Source organism: Gorilla gorilla, chromosome 22, assembly GCF_029281585.2.
Source record: "Gorilla gorilla gorilla isolate KB3781 chromosome 22, NHGRI_mGorGor1-v2.1_pri, whole genome shotgun sequence".
Classification (NCBI taxonomy): Eukaryota; Metazoa; Chordata; class Mammalia; order Primates; family Hominidae; genus Gorilla; species Gorilla gorilla.
The window spans coordinates 44,629,693-44,651,925 of record NC_073246.2 but is presented as its reverse complement, the minus strand read 5'-3'; the positions used below and the strand labels follow the sequence as shown (position 1 = coordinate 44,651,925).

Genomic DNA, 22,233 nt, shown 5'->3' with positions numbered 1-22,233 from the left:
GGCAGGGAGTGCAGCACAGAGTGGGAGATGCTGGGGTCACGGGCCAGGCTGTGGGGAGCAGGCTCTGGATGGAACAGGGACAGCGGTCACCACGACAGCCGGGGAAGAGGCTGCTCAGGAAGTGCAGGTGTGCAGGTGTGCCTGTGTGTACCTGTGTGCATGCATGTGCATACCTGTGCATGTGTGCGCCTCTGTACGTGTGTGTGCCTGCGTGTACCTGTGTGCATGTGTGTATATGTGTATGTGCCTGTGTGTGCCTACGTGCCTGTGTGTACCTGCGTGTGCATTTGTGTGCCTATGTGTGCCTGTGTGTGCCTGTGTGTGCATGTGTGTACCTGCGTGTGCATTTGTGTGCCTGTGTGTGCCTGTGTACATGTGTGTGCACGAGTGTGTGCCTGTGTGTAGCTGTGTACGTGTGTGTATATGTGTATGTACCTGTATGTGCCTGTGTCTGTGTACGTGTGTGCATGAGTGTGTGTCTGTGTGTACCTGTGTGCATGTGTGTATATGTGTATGTGCCTGTGTGTGCCTATGTGCCTGTGTGTGCCTGCGTGTGCATTTGTATGCCTATGTGTGCCTGTGTGTCCCTGTGTGCCTGTGTGTGCATGTGTGTACCTGCATGTGCATTTGTGTGCCTGTGTACATGTGTGTGCACGAGTGTGTGCCTGTGTGTACCTGTGTGCATGTGTGTATATGTGTATGTGCCTGTGTGTGCATTTGTGTGCCTATGTGTGCCTGTGTTTGCCTGTGTGTGCATGTGTACCTGCATGCACATTTGTGTGCCTGTGTGTGCACGAGTGTGTGCCTGTGTGTGCCCTGTGTGTGCATTTGTGTGCCTGTGTACCTGTGTGTGCACAAGTGTGTGCCTGTGTGTGTGCCTGTGTGTAGCTGTGTGTGTGTGTATGTGTATGTGCCTCTGTGTGTATCTGTGTATGTGTGTGCATGAGTGTGTGTCTGTGTGTACCTGTGTGCATATGTGTATATGTGTGTGTGCATGCGTGTATCTGAGTGTAAGCAAGTGTGACATGTGGTGACAGTTACTCACCTTGGTCACTGTTTCAAACATTGGGATCAGGACAAACTTGATGAACCCAATCTGGGCTGTGGCCTTGGTCACTTTGTCTCGGTCCATGAACGGGGCCACGGGAAGGCCTTCTGACTTCTCACGGTCGCTCTGCAGGGAATGCAGCAGACAGCGACATTAGAGACAGAAATGCCCCATAACCAGATCGCTGTTCTCAGAGAAAGACAAGATGTGCCAGTTAACCACCAACCAACCAAACCACACCACAAATGTGTCTCAGTAAGAACAAGGAGAAGGTGACCCTATCTTCAGTGCTAAACAGAGCTCGGCGTGCAGGTCTAGCTGGGAAGACCGACCTGAGAGATAGGCAGAGGTGAGTTGGATGGATGTGTCCCAGGACGGCAGCAGCGTCCTGCAGAAAGCCTCCCGACTTCTCCTAGGGTTGATCAAGCTGTTGTATTAATATTTGGTGGTTGTTTTCAGCTGGCTTGGTTTTCTATGTCCCCGACCTTCCCCGTGGCCATCTGTGTGAGCTGACCTGCTGGGTCTCGGCCCTCCTGGGCCCCCTCCTGCTTCTGCAGTCCTTGCTTCTTGACTTTCAGGCAATTTGTTTGACAAGGCTGCTTGTAATAATGGCTCAATTAGCAGTGTCAGGTGACAGTTTTAGAGTATTAGCTTTTCTGGATTGTTACTGTCTTTCAGGTCTCAAATTATAACCTATTTTGTTTCTGATGTACGCTTACCCTGAAGGCTTTCTGGAGGCTGAACTGTCGGCAGCCCGGTGAATATGTGGGACCACCCTGGCGTGCTCTGTTTAACGCAAACCCTTACTAAGTGGGGCTAATAAGAGTGGCTGGAGGCTTGATTGCTCTGCAAGACTCTTACCTGCATAAAATATTCCTCTAATAAACAGTCCACCCAAGGCTCTGCGACTTCCATTGGACGGACCTCGTTAGAGATATCACAGCATTTTATCAAAATCATCTTCAGCTGAAAGAAGAGATTTTGGAATTGAGGTAACAGGAGGTAGAACACGGCCTGCTGCTGCTGCTCGGGTCTGGACTTGCCATTACAGGCAGGAAGAGACGGAGGACCTGTGCTGGACCATGCAACTGAGCTTGGCTGCCTTCAGGGAGGACAGGCTCCCTTCTCAATGGAGAATGAACCTTCAAGGTCCTGTTTGGGTCCCCACCTTCCAGCCTTTCTGGCCACCCCAGCCCAGGTGATATCCCCTGAAGCACTGCCCCGTGCCTGGTCACCCCCTATTTTCTACTGTTCCCTAGGTGGGTGCATTGCTCATCTTCTCAGGGAACAGGTAGCTCTGTCTCAGCTTGGCCAGGGTTGGGCACGCCACGGGAGCTTCAGGAGGAGATAGGGCAGGCCCAGGGATGCAGCAGCTTCCACCCAAACTAGCCCGGATGTTGCCATAGGACAGGAGGTGGAGGGCTGGCGTCCCGTGGCCCTGCCTCCACCGGGCACAAATGAATGTCTGGAATCACCAGGTTTCCAGACCAAAGTGTTGGTTGCCGTCCAGGCTCTGAAGCTGATTAGACAGGAAAGCCCAGCTGAGGCACATGCCCCCGGGCTGCGGGCTGCACCTGCTGGTTTGGGGAACGTGACTAGGTGAGGAGCAGCTCAGTTCAGCTCGGAGTCTGCATGATGCTTGGTGGATCCTGCCTTCCAACCTCGGCAGGACCTCGAAGGGATCCTGCTGTGGTTGCCCTTCCTTTCCCTGCCCTATCAGTTCCCAGGAAGCCATTCAGGCCTTTCTTTGACTCCTCTGTGGAGTCCGGCTCCAGACCAGAGGCAATGACTAGCCTGTGCCTGGCCGGCCTCAGTGGAGCTGTCCCCACACCAGACCTAGGGCAGGGCCGGGGCATCAGTGTCTCTGGGGAAGGTCAAGGTCCCAGGCCCTGCCGGCCACACTCCCTGCACCTCACACCTCCCACGCCGGCCCGCACTCTCCTCAGAGGCCTCCCTATTGGGGCCCATTTTGAATCAGAACCTTTCCCCCGAGACCTTACCCCAACCTCTGTCCTCCACCCGTGTTCATAAAGCCCCGTCTGGGGCTCCGTAGCAGTGAGACGATGCCTGGCTGTGCTGCTTGTCATCTGACCCCACGGTGCAGGTCGTTGGGATAAACGGAACCCTGGGCTCTGAGCCTCGCTTTGCCTCTGGTCTGCACAGCTGCAGTGTGTAAGGCTGGGGGTGGGGTGGGAGTGGGGACCTTCAGCTGGGCTCAGTTGTCCTGACCACTTGGCACCCGATCCTCTGGCATCCTGCCCCTCCCGTCTCTTCCCTGACCTCTCCTCCCACCTCAGAGGAGGAAGGCATCGGCGGGGCCTGGGTCACCCCTGACTGCAGGTCCATCTCTGCCTTCCTCATATCTTAGAGGACAAGGCGGCGCCTCCCTCCTTCCCTTGGTTTTTCAGGAGCAAGAAACTTGCTTGCCAGGAAGCCGCACTATGCGACTGTTTCCCTCTTAGGGAAGGGGCTTCTGGTGGCCCTGGCCTGGGGAGGTTTGCCTGCTGTTCAGCCCTTGCCTGCGGGAGCTCCCATCCTCTCGCACAGTCTTTGGGAATTAACTGCACCTCAGCTCCAGAGAGCGATGAGTCCTAATGACTCTACCTACTGGGACTGGATGGTTAGAAGGTCAGCCTGAGCCAAGAGTTCCCTATCTTTCAACCTCTCTGGAGGTGGAAAGTGATGCTATTGATTTTAAACAGACAATCAAATTTCAGAGTAAGAATGCCAGGGGTGCACCTGATGCTTAGACAAGGCTCCACAAAACCAGCTTTCTCTCTGAAGGCCGGGAGGGCAGTTCTCATGCACCTCTCTCTCTCTCTGTTTTCTGAGACAGACCCTTGCTCTGTTGCCCAGGCTGGAGTGCAGTGGAACGACCATGGCTCACTGCAGCCTGGACCTGGGCTCCAGCGATCCTCCCACCTCCGCCTCCCAAGCAGTTGGGACCACAGATATGCACGGATTTTTTGATTTTTCTTTTTTTTTGTGGAGATGGAGTCTTGCTAATATTGCTCAGACTGGTCTCAAACTTCTGGACTCAAGCAATCCTCCCGCCGTGGCCTCCCAAAGTGCTGGATTCCAGGCATGAGTCGTGCTCTGGTCCTTGTGTGCCTTGGTGTGCCCAGTGCCTGTCCTTTCCAAAAGGCAGATGCTGGGCAACCTAAGTGTACCTTCTCATGGGGGAGGCCCCCTACCCCTTCTCTGGCCACCTTGTCCTGGTTATGGAGGGGTGCCGGGCTATGGTGTGGGCCTGGTGGGGGATGCTGGCTTGGGGAGCGGGAGCTGTGTTGGAGTTGCCCCCACATAGGTGGGCTTTCAGAGTGCCATGCTGGGGCTGTGCCTTCATGGGAGAGCTGGTTTTATTCTCTGGAAAGCAGAGCGAGATGCACGGCCTTCACCCACTTACCTCCTTCAAATCCAAAAGAGATGGAGGAATGGGAGAATGCTGCCTCTGACCACGAAGGAGGCCCCACCAGGAGGGAGGCCCTGCCTGGACTTTCCTAGTAAGAGTCATGACCTTGAAAACCAGATTTATAGACACCTTGCTCCAAGAAGACTAATAATTTCAGCTTCTTGGCTTCCTGTGTGAGCTGGATGGATGACCTGCTCCGCCAGCCCACTGCCTGGCTGCCCACCCAGGCAGAATGAGCCACTCACCAGGGTCATGTGCTCCTCGTTGCTGTAGTCAAAATTCTCCATTTTCTCTTTGAAAGAATCCATAATTTCTGCATGTCTTGCCATGTCAGTGGCCAAGATTAACGTGATCATTCCCTAAATAGCGAGAGAACAACGTGTTAACACGGGTATAGTCCGAACAATTATTCAGCGGAGGCCTACTGTGTACTGAGCCCCCTGCACACATTATTTCATGTATCTCTCGTTCCGATTCATATGTGCATCCATCACCCATCCATTTGTCCACACATCCATCTGCCCACCCAAAAACCCATCCATTCATCCATCCATCCACCCATTCATCCTCCATCCATCTACCCATCCACCCATCCATCCATCTGCCCTTCCATCCATTTATCCATCCATCCTTCCTTCCACCCATTTATCCATCTGTCCATTCATCCACCCATCCACCCATCCATCCATCTACCCACCCATTTGTCCTTCCATCCATCCACCCTTCCATCCATTTGTCCATCCACCCATCCACCTATCTATCTATTCATCCATCCATCCATCCACCCACCCACCCCACAAGCATTTACAGATCACATCTCTGTGCCAGGTATGATGTTTTCCTCTTCCAAGAAAATAAAACAACAAGCATCAGATACAAAACCCAAACCCATCAATCTAGGTCATTTCAACTGTATATATATATATTTTTTGGGGGGATCACTTGTATCTTGAATTATTCAATTTTCCTGTAAACATTTAATTGTGTTATTAGTGAAGCATTTATTCAGTTATTCCTGAAACCTTCCATGACAAAATATATTTTTAAAAAAGTGGGACAACTAATTTTACCCCCAGAGGAGAGTCATATTTTGCAGTCAGTGAAGCATTTGAAGCAGGCCAATGCTGGTGTGTCCCCACGGTGGATGGGCATGAGAACGATCCCCTGTGCAGAGCGGCTGCTCCTCCAATCAGGTGCCGCCTCCTTCTCTTGCAGGATGCTTTCCGACATGGCTCAGTGGGACGAGGCCTACACTAAGGGGCGTTCACTTGCTTTGATTCCCCAGGTCCTGTCCCTGGAGGAGCTCCCCACTGGGGTAGCAGTGGCAGATGCAGTGTTCTCTCTTCACGGTTGCTCCTTGACCTACTGCAGACGAAGATTTGCCACAGCTTATTGTAGCCACACAGGGCACCTGCTTGCAGGGTGGGGAGGGGCACAAACATGGAGGAGAGGCCAGAGAGCCTATAGATAAAGGGGAGATAACTGTACTGGGAACCGGTGATTCAATAATGACTGTAAATTGTCTATTGAATTGTGTATGTTTGTGCAATGATGTCATCACAGGCCCGAGAGCACTGCCGCTGTATGTCAGCGCCGAGTGGGTTCTGAGGTGCGGCTGTCGGCGCTCCTCCCGGGGCCATCACCATGCACACCCATCTGTTCTCCTGCTCATTTCACACTCACAGGGGCTGGCACAGCACAGGCCAGCAGAGGCCTTGACCACAGCATCCCAGTGAACCACAGCCTGGTTCTGCCCACCTCTGCCTCTGGCACATGGTGACATTTGACAATTTCGCAAGAGGCCGTGATGCCTCAGGGCCCCGTCCCAGGGAGCATGCTGCTTCCTCGGAGCTTCCCCAAATGCTTCACTGATTTCAGTTTTTTACACTGGGCTTTGAACTTCCTGGAAGCGTAGACAAACTGGAAAGCCATGGTCGAAGAGGCTGCTGCTCTCTGATAAAGGGAGGCTCAGCAGCACGCCGGGAGGGCGGTGAGTATCTTCCCAGTGCTGAAGTCCAGGCAGTCTTTGTTGCTGCCTCTGGAAGGAAGCCACTTAGACTTCGAATGGCTGAGGTCTGCCTTGTGGAACCGCAGAAGACGGTGCCCTGGGTGAGTGTCCTGGGGCCGCCACACAAAGTACCACAAACTAGGTGGCTTAAAACAACAAACTCATTCTCTCACAGTTCTGGAAGCCAGAACCAAGATCAAAGTGTGGGCAGGGCCCTGCTCTCAAAGAAGACTCCAGGGGAGGGTCCTTCCTTGTCTCCTCCTGCTCCTGGGGGCCCCGAAGTCCCTTGGTTTGGGGCTGCGTCACTCAAATCTCCAATCACTGCGTCTTCATGCGGCCTTCTCCTCTGTGTCTGGGCTGTTTTCTACTCTGTCTCGTCCAAGGACACTAGTCTTTGGATTTACGGCCCCCTTAGTCAATCCACACTGATCTTATCTGGAAATCTTAACAAGTACAAATGCAAAGACCCTTTTCCAAATAAGATCACATTCACGGGAGGTGGACCTTGTTTGAAGGACGCTGCTATTCAACCCAACACATTTCTCCCAGGGTTTACTCCGAGAGCTTCCCTCCCCTGCAAATGTCAGAGAGTGAGGGTTTGATGAGGAATTCCCGTGCGGAATGGGGCGTTATTTCGGTGAGCTGGAGGTGTTTGTCTGGGGCAGGTGGACCGGGTCATCTTCCTCTCACACAGATATCCTCTCACTCTCCTCCCATCACGCCCTGAGAGGCATAAAGCCCCCTTATCTAAAATGGAAGGGGTGGCCGGGCGCGGTGGCTCACACCTGTAATCCCAGCACTTTGGGAGGTCAAGGCAGGTGGATCACCTGAGGTCTGGAGTTCAAGACCAGCCTGGCCAACATGATGAAACCCCGTCTCTATTAAAAATACCAAAAATTAGCCATGTTGGTGGCGCATGCCTGTAATCCCAGCTATTTGGGAGGCTGAGGCAGGAGAATTGCTTGAACCCAGGAGGTGGAGGTTGCAGTGAGCCGAGATCCTGCCATTACACTCCAGCCTGGGCAACAGAGCGAGACTCTGTCTCAAAAGAAAAAAAAATAAATAAAAGGAAGGGGGCTGACTGGGCTGTGGGTGGCAGGTGACAGCAGCTGGGGTTATGGGGCAGGGGGCAGCTCTCCTACGTTGGATGCAGCAGATGTGTCTGTCCAGGGCCTGTCCCCTCCTTGGGCAGGCTCCCTACCTTTGCTAAGCCTCAGTTTCTTGGGCTGGAAGAGGGACAAAGGATTTATCTCAAAGGGAGCCAGTGAAGGCTGAATTAAATACAGGCTGGGAAGTGCAGGTCAGTGGGATACACGTGCGCATGGCGAGGGTACCCTCTTTTTGGGGCTCCACTCTGGGCCCTGGAGGAGGTGAGGAAGGAGGGAGGGGTTCCTTTGGGTCCCCAGGGCACTGCTGTGGCCAGGAGCTTCTGGGAGCCTCCAGCCAATGGAGAGTGGGAGCTGCTCTGTCCCTGAATGTGCCCCCACTCTGGTGGGAGGGCCCTCACCCCACACACCTGTCGGATCTGCTTGAACCCATCAGGTGGGATGTTGGAGAAGATGTTGCACTCAGGCTCGGCGAGGATCTGGAAGGCCACGGCGCAGTGGTGGTTCTCCAGCGGTGAGATGTCATTGTAGCGGACCGCCAGCTCTGTGCGGGCATTGATCTGGTAACTGGGAGGCAAGGAGAGAGTGAGGGGAGACTCAGGCGCCCTCACCAGGCACCTGCACGGGGGAGCAACACCCAGCCATGTAAATGGAGCAAGTAGAGTCGGGAGAAGGTGCCGTGGGGGCTGGGGGAGCCGCCTGTGCCCTGGCCCGGCCAGGAGGTCTCTCCTGCCGCTCAGCTGCCCCTGCAACTGCACGTCCCCATGCTCCTGCAGTCCCACCAGACAGACACCTCTGAGGATGCGGCATGCTCCCTGGGACAGGCCCTGAGGCATCACGGCCTCTTGTGAAATTATCAGACGTCACCAGGTGCCAGAGGCAGGTGGGCAGAACGAGGCTGAGGTTCACTGGGATGCTGTGGTCAAGGCCTCTGCTGACCTGTGCTGTGCCGGCCACTGTGAGTGTGAAATGAGCAAAAGGGGAACAGATGGGTGTGCATGGTGATGGCCCCGGGAGGAGCGCTGACAGCCACACCTCGGAACCCACTAGGCACTGACACATGGCAGCAGAGCTCTGAGGCATGTGATGACATCACCACACAAACACACAGTTCAACAGAGAGAGCTGCTGCGCCACTGAGGACACAGACCCAAGCCCATGGCCTGGACCTTGTCTGCCACATGGGGTGGAACTCTGTGCCTGTGGAGGCAGGAGTGGAGCAACGGTCTGTCCTTCTGATCCCTGGCCCCACGAGGGACACCTCACTCCCACCTCCTGTCCCTCTGCAGTCCCTCTTTTCCCTCTCTTCTGCTCTCTTCTGGCTCCTGCCTGTGCTTTCCCTGCGGAAGCCAGCTGGGAGCCTGCCCAGGGAGAGGCGAGCTCCTGAGAGGGGCGTGTGGAGCCCCCATCCCTGCATGCGGACAGGTGTTGCTCCCTGCCTGGGGTGGAGAAGGTGCCGGTGGGGCCAGGGCTCTGCCGTGCACCTGAGCCTGAAGCCAGGGCCGCACAGGAGTGGGAAAGCCCCCCTGGGGTTTGATAATCCTGAAAGTTCCTACTCCGGGGAGACCCAAGGCCCTGGGCAAAGTCCAGAAGCCAGGAGCTGTGTCAGTGGAGGCAGAGTTGGGGGCTGGGAGGCCATCGTTGACAGCTCCATCTGGGAACTGCTCTGAGGGTTGGGCTGACAGGTTCCCTCCAGTAGCCAGGGTGCCTTTTAAAAGGAAAAAAAGAGAAAATCCTGTACATACGTGTTGTTGTAGCCGGGATGGTCCAGATCGTGGCAGATGGCCGCTGTCATTAGGATCAGGATATCCGTTTGTGAGAACTTCTCCTGGATTGGAAAACAGGGCGTAGGTGTTTGCTCTCTTTACTCGGAGGGTGGGATGGGGTGAGGGGGGTGGAATTGGGTGAGTGGTAAGGGGGGGACAAAGGCCCCTGCAGCCATCTGGCATCTCCTGGCATGGTGGGAGAGGACCGGCCTGCCTGTGGGGGTGGGGGGGGTGACCAGGTCGGGGACTCACCTGCTCTTGTAATCCTAGGAGCAGCCTCGCCCATGGGGTGACTGACAACGGTGGGTGGGGGTGCTTCCCTAGGAGGGGCAGAGCGGCTGGGGACCCCACGCCTGTGGCTCTCTTGGTGGGATGGGGCTGCCGCTCCCTGGAAGGGGGCCTCCGTCTGACCCCCGAGAGTAGAGGTCTGGGTGTGCAGCAGGCAGGACCCACCTGGAGACTGCAGAGCCAGACCATGCTGTACATCATCTGGGCCACGCAGAAGCAGTGCCGGAAGTTGTGGAAGGGGTTGTTTCTGTAGTTGTCATGGACGCAGAACTGTGGGAGGCAGGGGGTCCGAGTCACCCTGTGCCTGGGCCCGCCCACCTCTCCTCCCAAAGCCACCCAGAAGGCTGTGCGCTGGTTTGAACATTCTCTGCCAAACCCTCATCCCAACCAGAGGTCAACAGTGTTCCAGGTTTACCACAGGTACCAATGAGGTGACACAGGGACCCTGAGAACGTCCAGTGGGCCACACCACGGCACCCAGGGCAGGTGTGGGGACAGAGCTCCCACCAGGGGTTTTCACCCTGCAGTCAAGGACCGGGGTCTCCCCGGAGGTGTCTGAGGAGCCACAGTGGGGCATAAAGTTAGGGGATGGGGGGAGGGGAGACTCCAAGAGGGAGCTCTGGGTCCCCAATCGCCATGAAACCTTTAATAGGCTTTTAATATTTGGTGCTGAGCAATATTTCATTAAAAAAACCTGCTGCCAAACATATTCACACAGGCAGACACCCACATGCACACACCCACACTCACACACCACACACTCACACACCCCACATCCACACACACACATGCACACATCCACCCTCACACACCCCCACATCCAGATACACACATGCACACACACATCTCACATCCACAGATACACACATGCACACACACCCTCACACACACCCACACACACCCCACATCCAGATATACACATGCACACACCCACACTGACACACACAGACACACATCCACACTCCTACTCCCACCCCACACACTCCCACCACACATTCACACACACCCACCCGTAAACTCAGATACCCCCATGCTCACACCCAAACCCCACACTCACACGCACACACACTCCCACACATTTACATCCACACACCCACTCACAGACACACACATGCAGACACCCCCATGCTCACATCCACACCCCACACACACACTCACATCCACACACACGCTCCCACACACACACAGACACACACACACACACGCTCCCACACACCGCTGCTTTAGGACATGCTGGTTTGCTTGATGATGGCAGAGTCTCACTGTTTCCTTGCTTATCAGAGCAGGAGCTCGGGCGTAAAGGTTTTGGTGGAAGGAGGAACAGAGACAGGCTGAGTGTCCTCACAGAACTCCCGGGGAAATGTCACCTCTGCTCACGGGGAGCGCAGTGCCATCCGGAAGGTGCCCTGGTGATCCATTCCCTCCATTCCTGTGGAACTGGATGAAACCACGTGCCCAGGAAGAACCGAAGGCGGGTTTGGCACTCACCAGCCACCTCCTGAGGGTGACAGGGTTGATGCTAAAGTCCCTGACCAGCCCGAGGTCGTGATACATGTGCTCCAGGCAGCTCAGCATCTGTGGGCACAGGAGAAGGATAGGCACTGGGCAGTTGTGCGGCTGGCTCCCCAGCCCCTGGCTTCCTTCCCCCTGCCGTCCTCGGAGTGCCAGCAGGGCCGTTGGCAGGAGGTGGGTTCTCCCCCTCCCAGAAAGTCCCTGGAGAGCAAAGCCTGGTCGGCAGACATGGGAAGAGAGGTCTTCAGACCAGCCTTTCCAGGCCACTGGGGTCTGAGAGCACACTGGGGGTCTCCTGGCAGGTGGATCCTGGGGCGTGGAGGGCCAATTCCGAAGTCAAGGAGAATTCTTAGGACAGCGACTGGGTGAGAGTGCACCCGTTCACAAAACACTGCACCAAAAAGGAATTTATTGATTTCTACAGATGAAAAACAATCTCAGCGGATCAATATCACAGCTGAGGGTTCTAGGACACAGTTCCATCCAGTGCACACCTGAGCACAGGTGGTATCACAGAGAGAAAGGCCCTTTCCTTGCCCGAGGCTGGGGATCGAGGGAGCTTTGACGATTTACATCCAGAAACGCTGAACTGTGTTCATCTGGGGCCCCGCTGGGACCGAAGACACTTTAACGTCTTAACTGCAGTGCCCAGATGCGGCCCCTGCCCCAGCAAGCGGCTCCTCCTAACCCTTTTTCATGGAGCCCTGTCTTCTATCAATATCCCTGTTCAAGTTGAAATAGATTTTGTTTTCAGTCCCAAAGAGGATTGTCATTGTGGTGATCTATTTCAATACAGCTCAGTGCTTTGGAGCTAATTAAGTTAGGGAGGAAAAGATGAAGTGATTTTTAAAAACGAGAGTTTGACCAAAGTGGGCTTTGCTTTCTGGAAAAAGCAGGTCTTGGGTGGCGAGCCCAGTGCGAAGGAAGATGTGTAGGAAAGGGGCAGTTTAGACACACCTGGTAGGTGTCCTCTGCCCAGGGCCCACCTCCAGCCCAGCTGCCTGCTGCCTGTGCAGGGCACTGGGCCATCCCTGCTGGAGCCCGGCGTGGCTTCCTGCCTGTGTCTGCTCATTGCCTGACTTTCTCCTCCCAAAAGGGCATGTTATGAACTGAACTGCCCCCTTCCCCAGGTCAACATGGTAAAGCCCCGACCCCAGTGGGCTATTTGGAGACGGGGCCTTTATGGAGCTAATGAAGTTTCCATCTAGTCAGGGTGAGGCCTTGGTCCCATGGGACTAGTGTCTTCATTAGAGGAGGAAGAGCACCTGGGATGCATGTGCCGAGAGAACAGGCCACATGAGGACCCAGCAAGAAGGTGGCCATCTTGCTGGCCAGCAAGAAGGTCCCACACCAGGGACCGAGGTCCCAGCAAGAAGGTCCCACACCAGGGACCGAGGTCCCAGCAAGAAGGTCCCACACCAGGGACCGAGGTCCCAGCAAGAAGGTCCCACACCAGGGACCGAGGTCCCAGCAAGAAGGTCCCACACCAGGGACCGAGGCCTCCGGAGAAGCCGAACCTGGCAGCACCTTGATCCTGGACTTCCAGCTCCAGAACTGAGGAATCAACTTCTGCTGCTGATGCCACCCCAGTCTCTGGTACTCTGTTATGGCAGCCTCAGCAAACTAGGACAGGCGTGCTGCCCAAAAATCCATTTTTACTTGTTACGCCATGTGTGAAACCTGGAAATGCTGCAAGGGAGGCGAGTTTTTGTAAATTGAAGCTTGCGATCACTGCATTGATGAGATGGCTCTGAAGGAGGCGGAGGGTTCTCTGGCATCGCAGGAAATCCATCTGGAAAACTGGAAACTCCCCCACATGCGGCCACAGATGGGAGCTTGGAATGTCACCTGGGAAACGTCCTTAAAGTACGTGAACCACACACTCGTCTTCCTTGGGGAGACAGTACAGATGTAGGTTGGATAATGTGCAGGGCACCGGCTTTTGGAGATGGGGCCCCACGTGAGGACAGGAGGGCTGGCTCCCAGGCCACGGGTCAGCTACCACCTGGATCACCCAGCCAGGGGCCTCGCTGCCCAGAGCTGCTGGCCCCCCCACCATCCTGGACGCCAGCCCTCAGGACCATAGGGGCTGCAACCTGGAAACTCCTCGCTCTCCACCTGACCAGCCCAGATGTTCTTCAAGGCAGTCCTGAAAGGCAGATGCGTCTGCTGCAAAGTCAAGAGGGGATGCTGATCGGCAGACAGAGACACTTGGTGCCGCTTATGTGGCCTTCATAGAGGCTGTGGGGCAGGAGGGCCGGATGCACCTGTGGCTGCACGTGCAGTCCTCAGCCCCGGGCGGGCATGAGTGAGCCAGCAGTTCCCGCATGTGGCGGCGGGTCCTGGTCTGAGTGGGCTGCGTGGTCGTGAGTGGGGGACTCATGAGATGATGGGGGAGGCTCCTGCAGCCTTCCAGCTCTGCACTTGATAGAGGCAGGCCATGCTCACGGGCCACAGCCCTGGGCCCTCAGAGGCCCTAACAGATGGGAGGACACAGCAGCCTGAAGTCATGTCCTCTGTCTGGTTTGTGATGGGCAGGACAGTGGGTCAAACCACTCGGAGAAAAGCGGGGGCGCCCCTGCTGGAAGGGAGGGAGGTGATCGCTTTTAGGCGCCCTGACGTTCTCTGAGTATCAGCTGCCTCATGGGCGGCCAGATGCAGTTTTGTGGGGCCGAGTGGGCTGTTTTCATGTGTGTCCCTTTAGTTGTCCCTCTTTGCCACTCACACTCCAAAATTCCTGGCATCCCTAGATCTGCCAGAGGCCAAGGCTCCTGTCTTGGGCATCTCTGCATTCTCACACACAGGCAGCTAGATACTTCTTGGAAGCACTGGAACCCTCATCCGTCTCCTGGAGTGCCCCTGAGATCTGCTGGGCAGGAGCCACGGGCCGTGGGAGATGCCACCCAGAGGCTGAGTCCAGCTGCCGGAAGCTGTCTGCCTTGCCCACCTGCCATCCCCGAGAGCAGCTGTGAATCCACTCTGTGATCAGAGGACAGAGAGGTGGCCTTTCTATTATGGAGACACAGATCCCTCAGCTTTGTGGGGCAAGCCCCACCTCCCCAGTCACAGTGGCCCGTGCTCAAAGGGTTCCCTGGTAGAAGGTGGCAGAAAAGACAGCGAGTGCCAGTTTCCACGCAGGCGCTTTGCCATCAGTGGCCGCTGGCTTGGCTCTTCCTCCCAGCAGGCTGAGGTCAAAATGACTTTGGGGATGGTGATTTTTCTACATGATGCTGAGGTGCGGCGCTTGCCCACAGGCTGGGAGCAGGAGTCAGTGTGCTCTGTCTGCGGTGTCTACTTGCTGTGGACTTGCTCTGCCCAATCTCAGCAGCTGTGCAGGGACCCTGGGAGCTGCTGCAGGCCAGCAGCTCCAACACGTCTCTTCTGAGCTTTCCCTCTCACCCCTTGCATCTCCCACACCTGGGGCCCTTTCTTTTTGTGCGTTGACCTAGACAGTCATGCTGCATATTTAAAGCCTCTTCTCCTGTCGTCTCTGTGCCCCGGTCCTGCACTCTCAGAGCTGGGGAGCAATCAGAGCCGGGGAGCAAGTTGCCACGTGGCGGCTGGAGGTTGTGAGCAGGTTTGCAGCAGTGCAACCCCTGGGACTGGCCGCCTGCTGCTCTTGGGTGAACTGGGGTGGGGAGTGGAGGCTGGAGCTTTGCTTTTCTGGCTGGTGCTGCAGTTTTTCTCCTGCTGGGAGACCATGCACATGAAAAGAGGTTCACTTAGGAGAGGGCAGTGCCTCAGGTGTCAACAACCTGGCCTCAGGGGTGCCAAGAGGCAAGATCCCACTTTCTGCCCTTTGCAGAGACATCGCTGTGGTCGAGCTTGTCAAAGAGCACAGGTGAGCTTGCTGAGGAGCCTTGTGCATTTTCTGTGTTGCTGACAAGCAGGAAAATGTCCTTAGATTTTGGTGGGTTGAAAACAGCTGAGGCCGAGGTCTGCAATGAGGGAACTTTTTCATTTTTTGGGGTGTGAAAAGAGGGGGTCTATTAGCCAATGAGATGAAACCAAAAATTCCCCATTCTTGTATTTTTCAGCAAATAGGAATTTTAACACTTTTTTTTTGTAGCGACGAGGTCTTGCTATGTTGCCCAGCGTATTAGTCTGTTCTCACACTGTTAATAAAGACATACCTGAGACTGGGTAACTTATAAAGAAAAAGAGTCTTAAGGGACTCACAGTTCCACATGGCTGCGGAGGCCTCACAATCATGGAGAACGGCAGAGAAGGAGAAAGTCACTTATATGGCGGCAGGCAAAAGAGAACCCCCCCCCACCATTTATAAAACCATCAGATCTCGTGAGACTTACTCACTATCACGAGAACAGTATGGGGAAAACTACCCCCATGATTCAAGATCTCCACCTGGCCCCGCCCCTGACACGTGGGGATTATGACAATTCAGGGTGAGATTTGGGTGGGGACACAGCCAAACCATATCACTCAGGCTAGTGTGGAATTCCTGGCCTCAAGCCTTGCTGCAGAAGGTGACACAGTTCCTGGAATCCCACATGTCCACTTATCTGGGGCAGCCGGCTGCCTGTGCCTTGCCTTTGCAGACACTGCTCTCAGAGCAGAGCACTCTGACCGCAGCCCCTTCCTTGAGGAGAGATTTGCTCCTGGCAGGGGCGTTCTGCAGCACGGGGCTGCCACCGGCGTGCATAAGGGTCTGCAGGGTGAGCAGATGGCTCGGGGAGCCCAGCGCCATCAGGAGCCCTGGGTGGAGGCTCCCTGCCCCTGACAGCCGTCTCCCCCACTCACAGAATCCCCTTGCTGTGAGGTCTCCTGGGCCCTGCTATAAAGTGTTAGTTAGTTTCAACTAAAACCTGGCAAAACAAGTTTTTCTTTTTTTCTTTTTTTTTCAGTCTTTAAAAAGAAGAGGAGAAAGCAAGAAGGAGGAAGAGCAATGGGGGTGGTCCCACTGGGGTCCATGATCCTGAGCTGCCTCCCCCCGGGACGTGGTGCCTGCAAGCCCCGCACTTACCTCATTGGGCTCCCAAAGCCAGACGTCAAAGGTCGGCTTCCGCAGGGCCTCGATGGTCTCTGGAGAGAGCAGGTACTAGAAAGGACAGGAGTTCCGTGTTAACCAGGCGCCGTGGGCCTGTGACAGTGATGTGCATGCTGAGATGTTTCTCCTCTTTCTCCTGTTCTCTTTCTTTTTCTTTCTTTCTTTTTTTTTTTTTGAGGTAGAGTCTCACTCTGTTGCCCAGGCTGGAGTGCAGTGGTGCGATCTTGGCTCACGGCAACCTCTGCCTCCCGGGTTCAAGTGATTCTCGTGCCTCAGCCTCCTGAGTAGCTGGGACTGCAGGTGCCTGCCACCATACCTGGCTAATTTTTGTAATTTTAGTAGAGATGGGGAGTTCACGATGTTGGCCAGGCTGGTCTCGAACTCCTGACCTCAGGTGATCCACCCGCCTTGGCCTCCCCAAGTGTTGGGATTACAGGTGTGAGCCACTGCACCCAGCTTCTCCCGTTCTCTTTCTAAGGCACCTGCGTCAGACTCACAGGCCACATACTTCTGGAAAGGGCCAATGCTACGGCTGGAAATCCCATCGGTGGATGCCAGAGGCAGGGTGAGGGAGCAGAGGGGAGGGTTTGGGTGACAGAAATGTCCCATATCTCGCTTGTGGTGGAGGTCACAGGACTAAACAAGTTTGTCAAAATTCACTGTACTCCAAGCCTAAATAACTTTACTGCATGTAAATTAGACCTCAACAAGCCTGATGATAAAATGGACAATAGCTGGGCATGGTGGCTCATGCTTGTAATCCCAGTGCTTTGGGAAGCCGAGGCGAGCGGATCACCTGAGGTCAGGAGTTCAAGACCAACCTGGCAAACATGGTGGAATCCCGACTCTACAAAAATACAAAAATTAGCCAGGCATGATGGCAGGTGCCTGTAATCCCAGCTACTTGGGAGCCTGAGGCGGGAGAATTGCTTGAACCCAGGAGGTGGAGGTTGCAGTGAGCCAAGATCGTGCCACTGCACACCAGCCTGGGCGACAGAGCGAGACTCCATCTCAAAAATAATAATTAAAAAAGGGCAATAAAGTGAAGTGCGGGGGTAAAATTCACTTGGCATAAATTCAGATACCACCTAAGAAGTTATTCTGAGATGCTCCTGTCTGGAACCCATTCCTGGTTTCTGCCGAGAGCTAGAAGAGCAGGCCTGCTGATGGGGCCAGTGCCCCGGGTTGCTTCTGAGGACATCAGGCTTTAGGTTAAGCTGTCATAAGGACAGAAGGCTGTGGTTTTATACAGAAGACAAGAACACTGCTTTGGTATTGCACACTGTCTTCTCCTAGGTCTTACTGGATATTTGTTTTTCTGTTTTTTGTAAGGGGACGGATCTGGAGGGCTGACACCTTTTATTTTGGATCTAGGCTGTGCTTCATGGCTCCCTGGGACAGGATCCTGAGAAGCGCGGGGCATATTTTCCAATGGAAAAAGGCACTAGTCTCCACTCAAAAATCTCAGATGAGGCTGGGCTGGCTTACGCCTGTAATCCCAGCACTTTGGGAGGCTGAGGTGGGTGGATCACCTGAGGTCAGGAGTTCAAGACCAACCTGGCCAACATGGTGAAACACCGTCTCTACTAAAAATACAGTAATTAGCCGCGCATGGTGGTGGGTGCCTGTAATCCCACCTACTCAGGAGGCTGAGGCAGGAGAATCACTTGAACCCAAGAGGCAGAGGTTGCAGTGAGCTGAGATCGTGCCATTGCACTCCAGCCTGGGTGACAGAGTGAGACTCAGTATCAAAAGAAAAGAACAAAACCCCCCCAAATCCCCCCAGAACCTGACAATATCCAGGACATTGTTTGGAACTGCGTGGATAGAATCACGGACTAATGGACACCAGTGGCCTACATGGAGGCTGTGGAAGGCTCTGCCATTACTTGAACCGCAGGCAGTGGCAGAGCCCACCTGTGTGCAGCCCAGGCCTCTGCTGTCTCTGGAAGCTGTGCCCCCTGAATCTTAGCATGAGAGCACATTACAAATCAGGTGGGCCGGGCCGGGTGCGGTGGCTCAGCACTTTGGGAGGCCGAGGCAGGCGGATCACCTGAGGTCACAAGTTCAAGACCAGCCTGGCCAACATGGTGAAACCCTGTCTCTACTAAAAAAATACAAAAAAATTAACTGGGCATGGTGACGGGCACCTGTAATCCCAGCTACTTGGGAGGCTGAGGTAGGAGAATTGCTTGAACCCAGGAGGCAGAGGTTGCAGTGAGCCAAGATTGTGCCACTGCACTCCAGCCTGGGCAACAAGAGCAAAACTGTCTCAAAAAGAAAAAGCGGGTGGGCCGGGATTTTGCCTGCTTCCCAGCTGAAGGCGTTGAGCGGGTGACTGGCAACTCGAGACCCTCCTTTTGTCGTTATTTCAAAAATGCCATTGCTACTTCACCAACGTCACAGCTTCTCAGAACTAAGAACACTTTTGTGCAAAAGAGCAGAACTTGCCAGGACAACTAAGAATTGCTCAGAGACAAGGGCCAATGGAATGGACTTTTAAAAATTCAGTTAAACGTTAAAGTTCTTTCAAGTAACGTTTGAGTGTAAAAACTGTCTACCCAGGTCAGCTCCCAGGGCCGGGCAGGCGGCAGCACAGAGCTATTATGTCCTTGCAGGGGAAGGTATGGTCTGGGATCACTTTTGCTAAACAAATGTCAAAGAGAAAAAATACTTTGCCTTAAAGTAACCGGCACCGTCCGTGGCCTAGGGCTGGGAGGGGTGGTTGATGTGAACGTACACACAGCAGGGTCTGGCCGCAGGGCCACAGGGCTGGGCGTGGGGCTGGGGACACAGCTGCAGCTTCTTCTGGGCCGGAATCTCATCTTACCTTGGGGTAAGTGGGAACATCGCGTCGAGGAGTCAACTTCTTGTGGTTATCCAAAAAACTGTACTTACAGGGGCAGTTGGTCCTAGAGAGAAGGAGCAGAGATGAGCTGTGGTCCTGCTGTTTCAGTCTGGTGAAGCCCTCAGCACAGCAAAAGCAAGCGACAAACCCAAACCCCCAAGCCCCGTGTGGTCTTATTTGCTGTGGGAGAGGAGTCAGGGCAGCAGCAACTCACTCGAAGCAAAATCCCTGATGACCTGCCTGACCTCTGACCTCACACTGGACTCTTGGAAAACACACAGGAAGTCAGATGTTGGGGCTGGGCGCGGTGGCTCACGCCTGCAATCCCAGCACTTTGGGAAGTCGAGGCGGGATGATCATGAGGTCAGGAGATTGAGACCATCCTGGCCAACATGGTGAAACCTCATCTCTATTTAAAAAAAAAAATTATACAAAAATTAGCTGGGCGTGGTGGCGTGTGCCTGTAGTCCCAGCTACTCGGGAGGCTAAGGCAGGAGAATCGCTTGAACCCAGGAGGCGGAGGTTGCAGTGAGCAGAGATTGTGCCACTGCACGCCAGCCTGGCCAGTCTGGGCAACAAGAGCGAAACTCCATCTCAAAAAAAAAGAAAAAAAAGTCAGATGTTGAGGGCTATCTTCTCTTTTAGATAAGCCTCTAAAAAACCTTTTTCTAATGTTTTCAAAACAAAAACATTCTAAAAAATCTAAACAACACAAGAGTAAAGTAAAAAAAAAAACACACACCAAAATATGAAAACCGAAGTCCTCACTTTACCCATTTATTTCCCTAATTCCCATACTCTGGAAATCACTTCTAATAGTTTGGTGTATCTTTCCAGAATGTTTTGAAGTGTGGACACACATGGGTGGCCGCTTTTACCTTTTAACAATATTTTAATTTTTATTTTTTGCAGAGATAGGGTCTTGCTATGTTACCCAGGCTGGTCTTGAACTCCTAGGTTCAAACGATCCTTCTGCCTCTGCCTCCCAAAGTATTGGGATGACAGGTGTGAGTCACTGCACCCCGCCCCTTTGTACTTTTGTTTTTTAATTTTTATTTATTTACTTATTTTTGAGACAGAGTCTCACTCTGTTGCCCAGGCTGGAGTGCAGTGGCGCAATCTTTGCTCACCGCAACTTCTGCCTCCTGGGTTTAAGCAATTCTCGTGCTTCAGCCTCCTGAGTAGTTGGGATTACAGGTGCATGCTGCCACACCTGACTAATTTTTGTACTTTTAGTAGAGACAGGGTTTCACCATGTTGGCCAGGCTGGTCTTGAACTCTGACTTCAAGCGATCCACCTGCCTCGGCCTCCCAAAGTGTTGGGATTACAGGCGTGAGCCACTGCGCCCAGCCCCTTTGTACTTTTAAACAAAGATGGAATTGCACCAAATTCACTCTGCTGCAACTTGCTCTGTCATCTAACATATCATGAACTCATCCCAAGTTGCTCCACAGAGCTTAGCTTCATTTCCCAAGTTTCTCCAGGGTGTGGCCATAGCACACGTTAGCAATCCAGTCCCCAGTGATGGACTTTTAGAATGTTTCCAACTTTCCCAGTTACATGTAATGTTAGCAGATGAGTTTTCTGTCTGACTCCGTTTTTGTTTAGCACTTGGTATCGAGGTATCCCACATAGGAGCAGGGCAAAGTGAGCCAGGCATGTTTCAGAGGAAAGCCACCTTCCGGTTGGGCAGTGTGCTGGCTTCAGGGTGGTCCCCAGAGGCTGAATGAGGAGCAGCTGCCCCAGGAGGTCTGGCTGCTCTTGGGCCCCTGCAGCAGAGTGCACCAGGGGGCTGGGCCGATCTGGGTTCACACCCTATGGGTGTGAACTTGCTTGGAAGTGAACAGGCTCCCTGTGTACTTGGACGATGGTGGGTGGGGGTCACGCCTGGCTTGTGTGACATTCACCAGGCTATGGGGGCACTCAGGGAGCTAAATGCAGCAGAAGCTCCTGCGATTTGTAAATAAAGCCCCTTCTTCTGGGAGAGCAATTTAATACTGCCCAGTAAGAGCCATACAGAAATTCATATCCTTTAAGCCCACATAGCTATCCTGGGGGATTTATCTTAAGCCAAGAATCAAACAGGAACAAACAGCTCTATGCACACGGATATTCACCGTGGTGTGATCTGCTGTAACAAAAAACACAAAACCGACTAGAAGCCACCTGAATGTCCCAACATGGGAAGCGGTTTAAACCAGCACAGTGCCTCCGCATGATGGACTATTATGCCATTAGGAGGAGGATCACGGATATTATGGCAAGTGAGGAAACTTGCCATGAAAAGGGAAAATAAGAATGCTATGCACAGTATGTACTGAAAGCAAATGCCAAAAAATGCCACGCTACGAGGAAGAAAGAGCACATTCGGTAGGTTTAAAAAGAGTGCTTGATTGTGGCCTTCTGGGAAAATCTATGAGCTGTACGCTGGTTAAAATTTAATCTATTTATTGCTCATAATGCCACTAGTAAAAAAAAAAGACTACACAACAGCATGTTTTAGTTGTTTTTCAAAACAAGGTATCTATGCACAGAAAAACATCTAGAAGGCCTCGTGTCCAGGTTTAAACTGGGGGGACATTGCCGGCTGTTGTCATGATCGGTGCACACCCTTCAGCTCCCATCAGTGTAGTTTGGAGGTTTTCCAATGAGCCTGTGCTATTTTCAAAACTAGAATAATCAATCTATTTCCTTTCTGGAAAAAAAGGCTTCAGTGTTATTTTCTTGGCATGCTGCCATCTCTTCCCCGTGATAACCACCGCTCCACAGAGATCCATTTGGTAACCCTTCCCTCTGTTTCATGCTTGCAAAACCCATCAGAGTTGCTACCACAGTTTGACGTGTAAGGGGGAACGCTAGCAGATTCAGCAAAGTATTAACAAAACCAACCAACAAAATGCACCAATCAAATGATTTCCATTGTCATCCATCAAACGATGGATGTGTACATTCCATGTACACATTTCTGAGAAGTAACGAACGCTTTCTGCGTAGTTAAAAAAATAGATGGCACGATGATGATTTCTTCGCTGCTTTTAACCTCTTTTGTGTAAACATTTGCACACGTGCTGTCTCTGTAAGTCTCCTGCATTCCCCAGGAGGGTTATGGAAATCTTCACCAAGCAAGACAGTTTGACTGCTCGAATCCTGCTGTTTCCTTGCAGATACCAGAGCTGGGAGCAGAGGAGGGTCTGCTGGGGCCTGCTGACCCTGCCTGGCCAGGCAGCCCCTCTCTC

The 22,233-nt window shown here is 53.6% G+C and overlaps 1 protein-coding gene across 5 annotated transcripts in view; it reads right to left on the bottom strand.

The window, feature by feature from the left end:
* PDE9A (phosphodiesterase 9A) overlaps positions 1–22,233 on the bottom strand; it is a 122,088-nt gene that overhangs the window by 5,678 nt on the left and 94,177 nt on the right. For 4 of the 5 annotated variants that reach the window (XM_031005204.3, XM_031005206.3, XM_063702675.1 and 1 more), the window contains 9 exons: positions 18,979–19,060; positions 16,125–16,199; positions 11,117–11,203; positions 9,794–9,898; positions 9,320–9,402; positions 7,985–8,141; positions 4,706–4,819; positions 1,910–2,014; positions 1,046–1,174 (listed from right to left, as the gene is read on the bottom strand). In XM_031005204.3, the coding sequence (XP_030861064.1) occupies positions 1,046–1,174; positions 1,910–2,014; positions 4,706–4,819; positions 7,985–8,141; positions 9,320–9,402; positions 9,794–9,898; positions 11,117–11,203; positions 16,125–16,199; positions 18,979–19,060 (937 nt within the window). The remainder of the gene's footprint in view (positions 1–1,045; positions 1,175–1,909; positions 2,015–4,705; positions 4,820–7,984; positions 8,142–9,319; positions 9,403–9,793; positions 9,899–11,116; positions 11,204–16,124; positions 16,200–18,978; positions 19,061–22,233) is intronic. The other variant, XM_055373654.2, reaches the window with a different exon arrangement.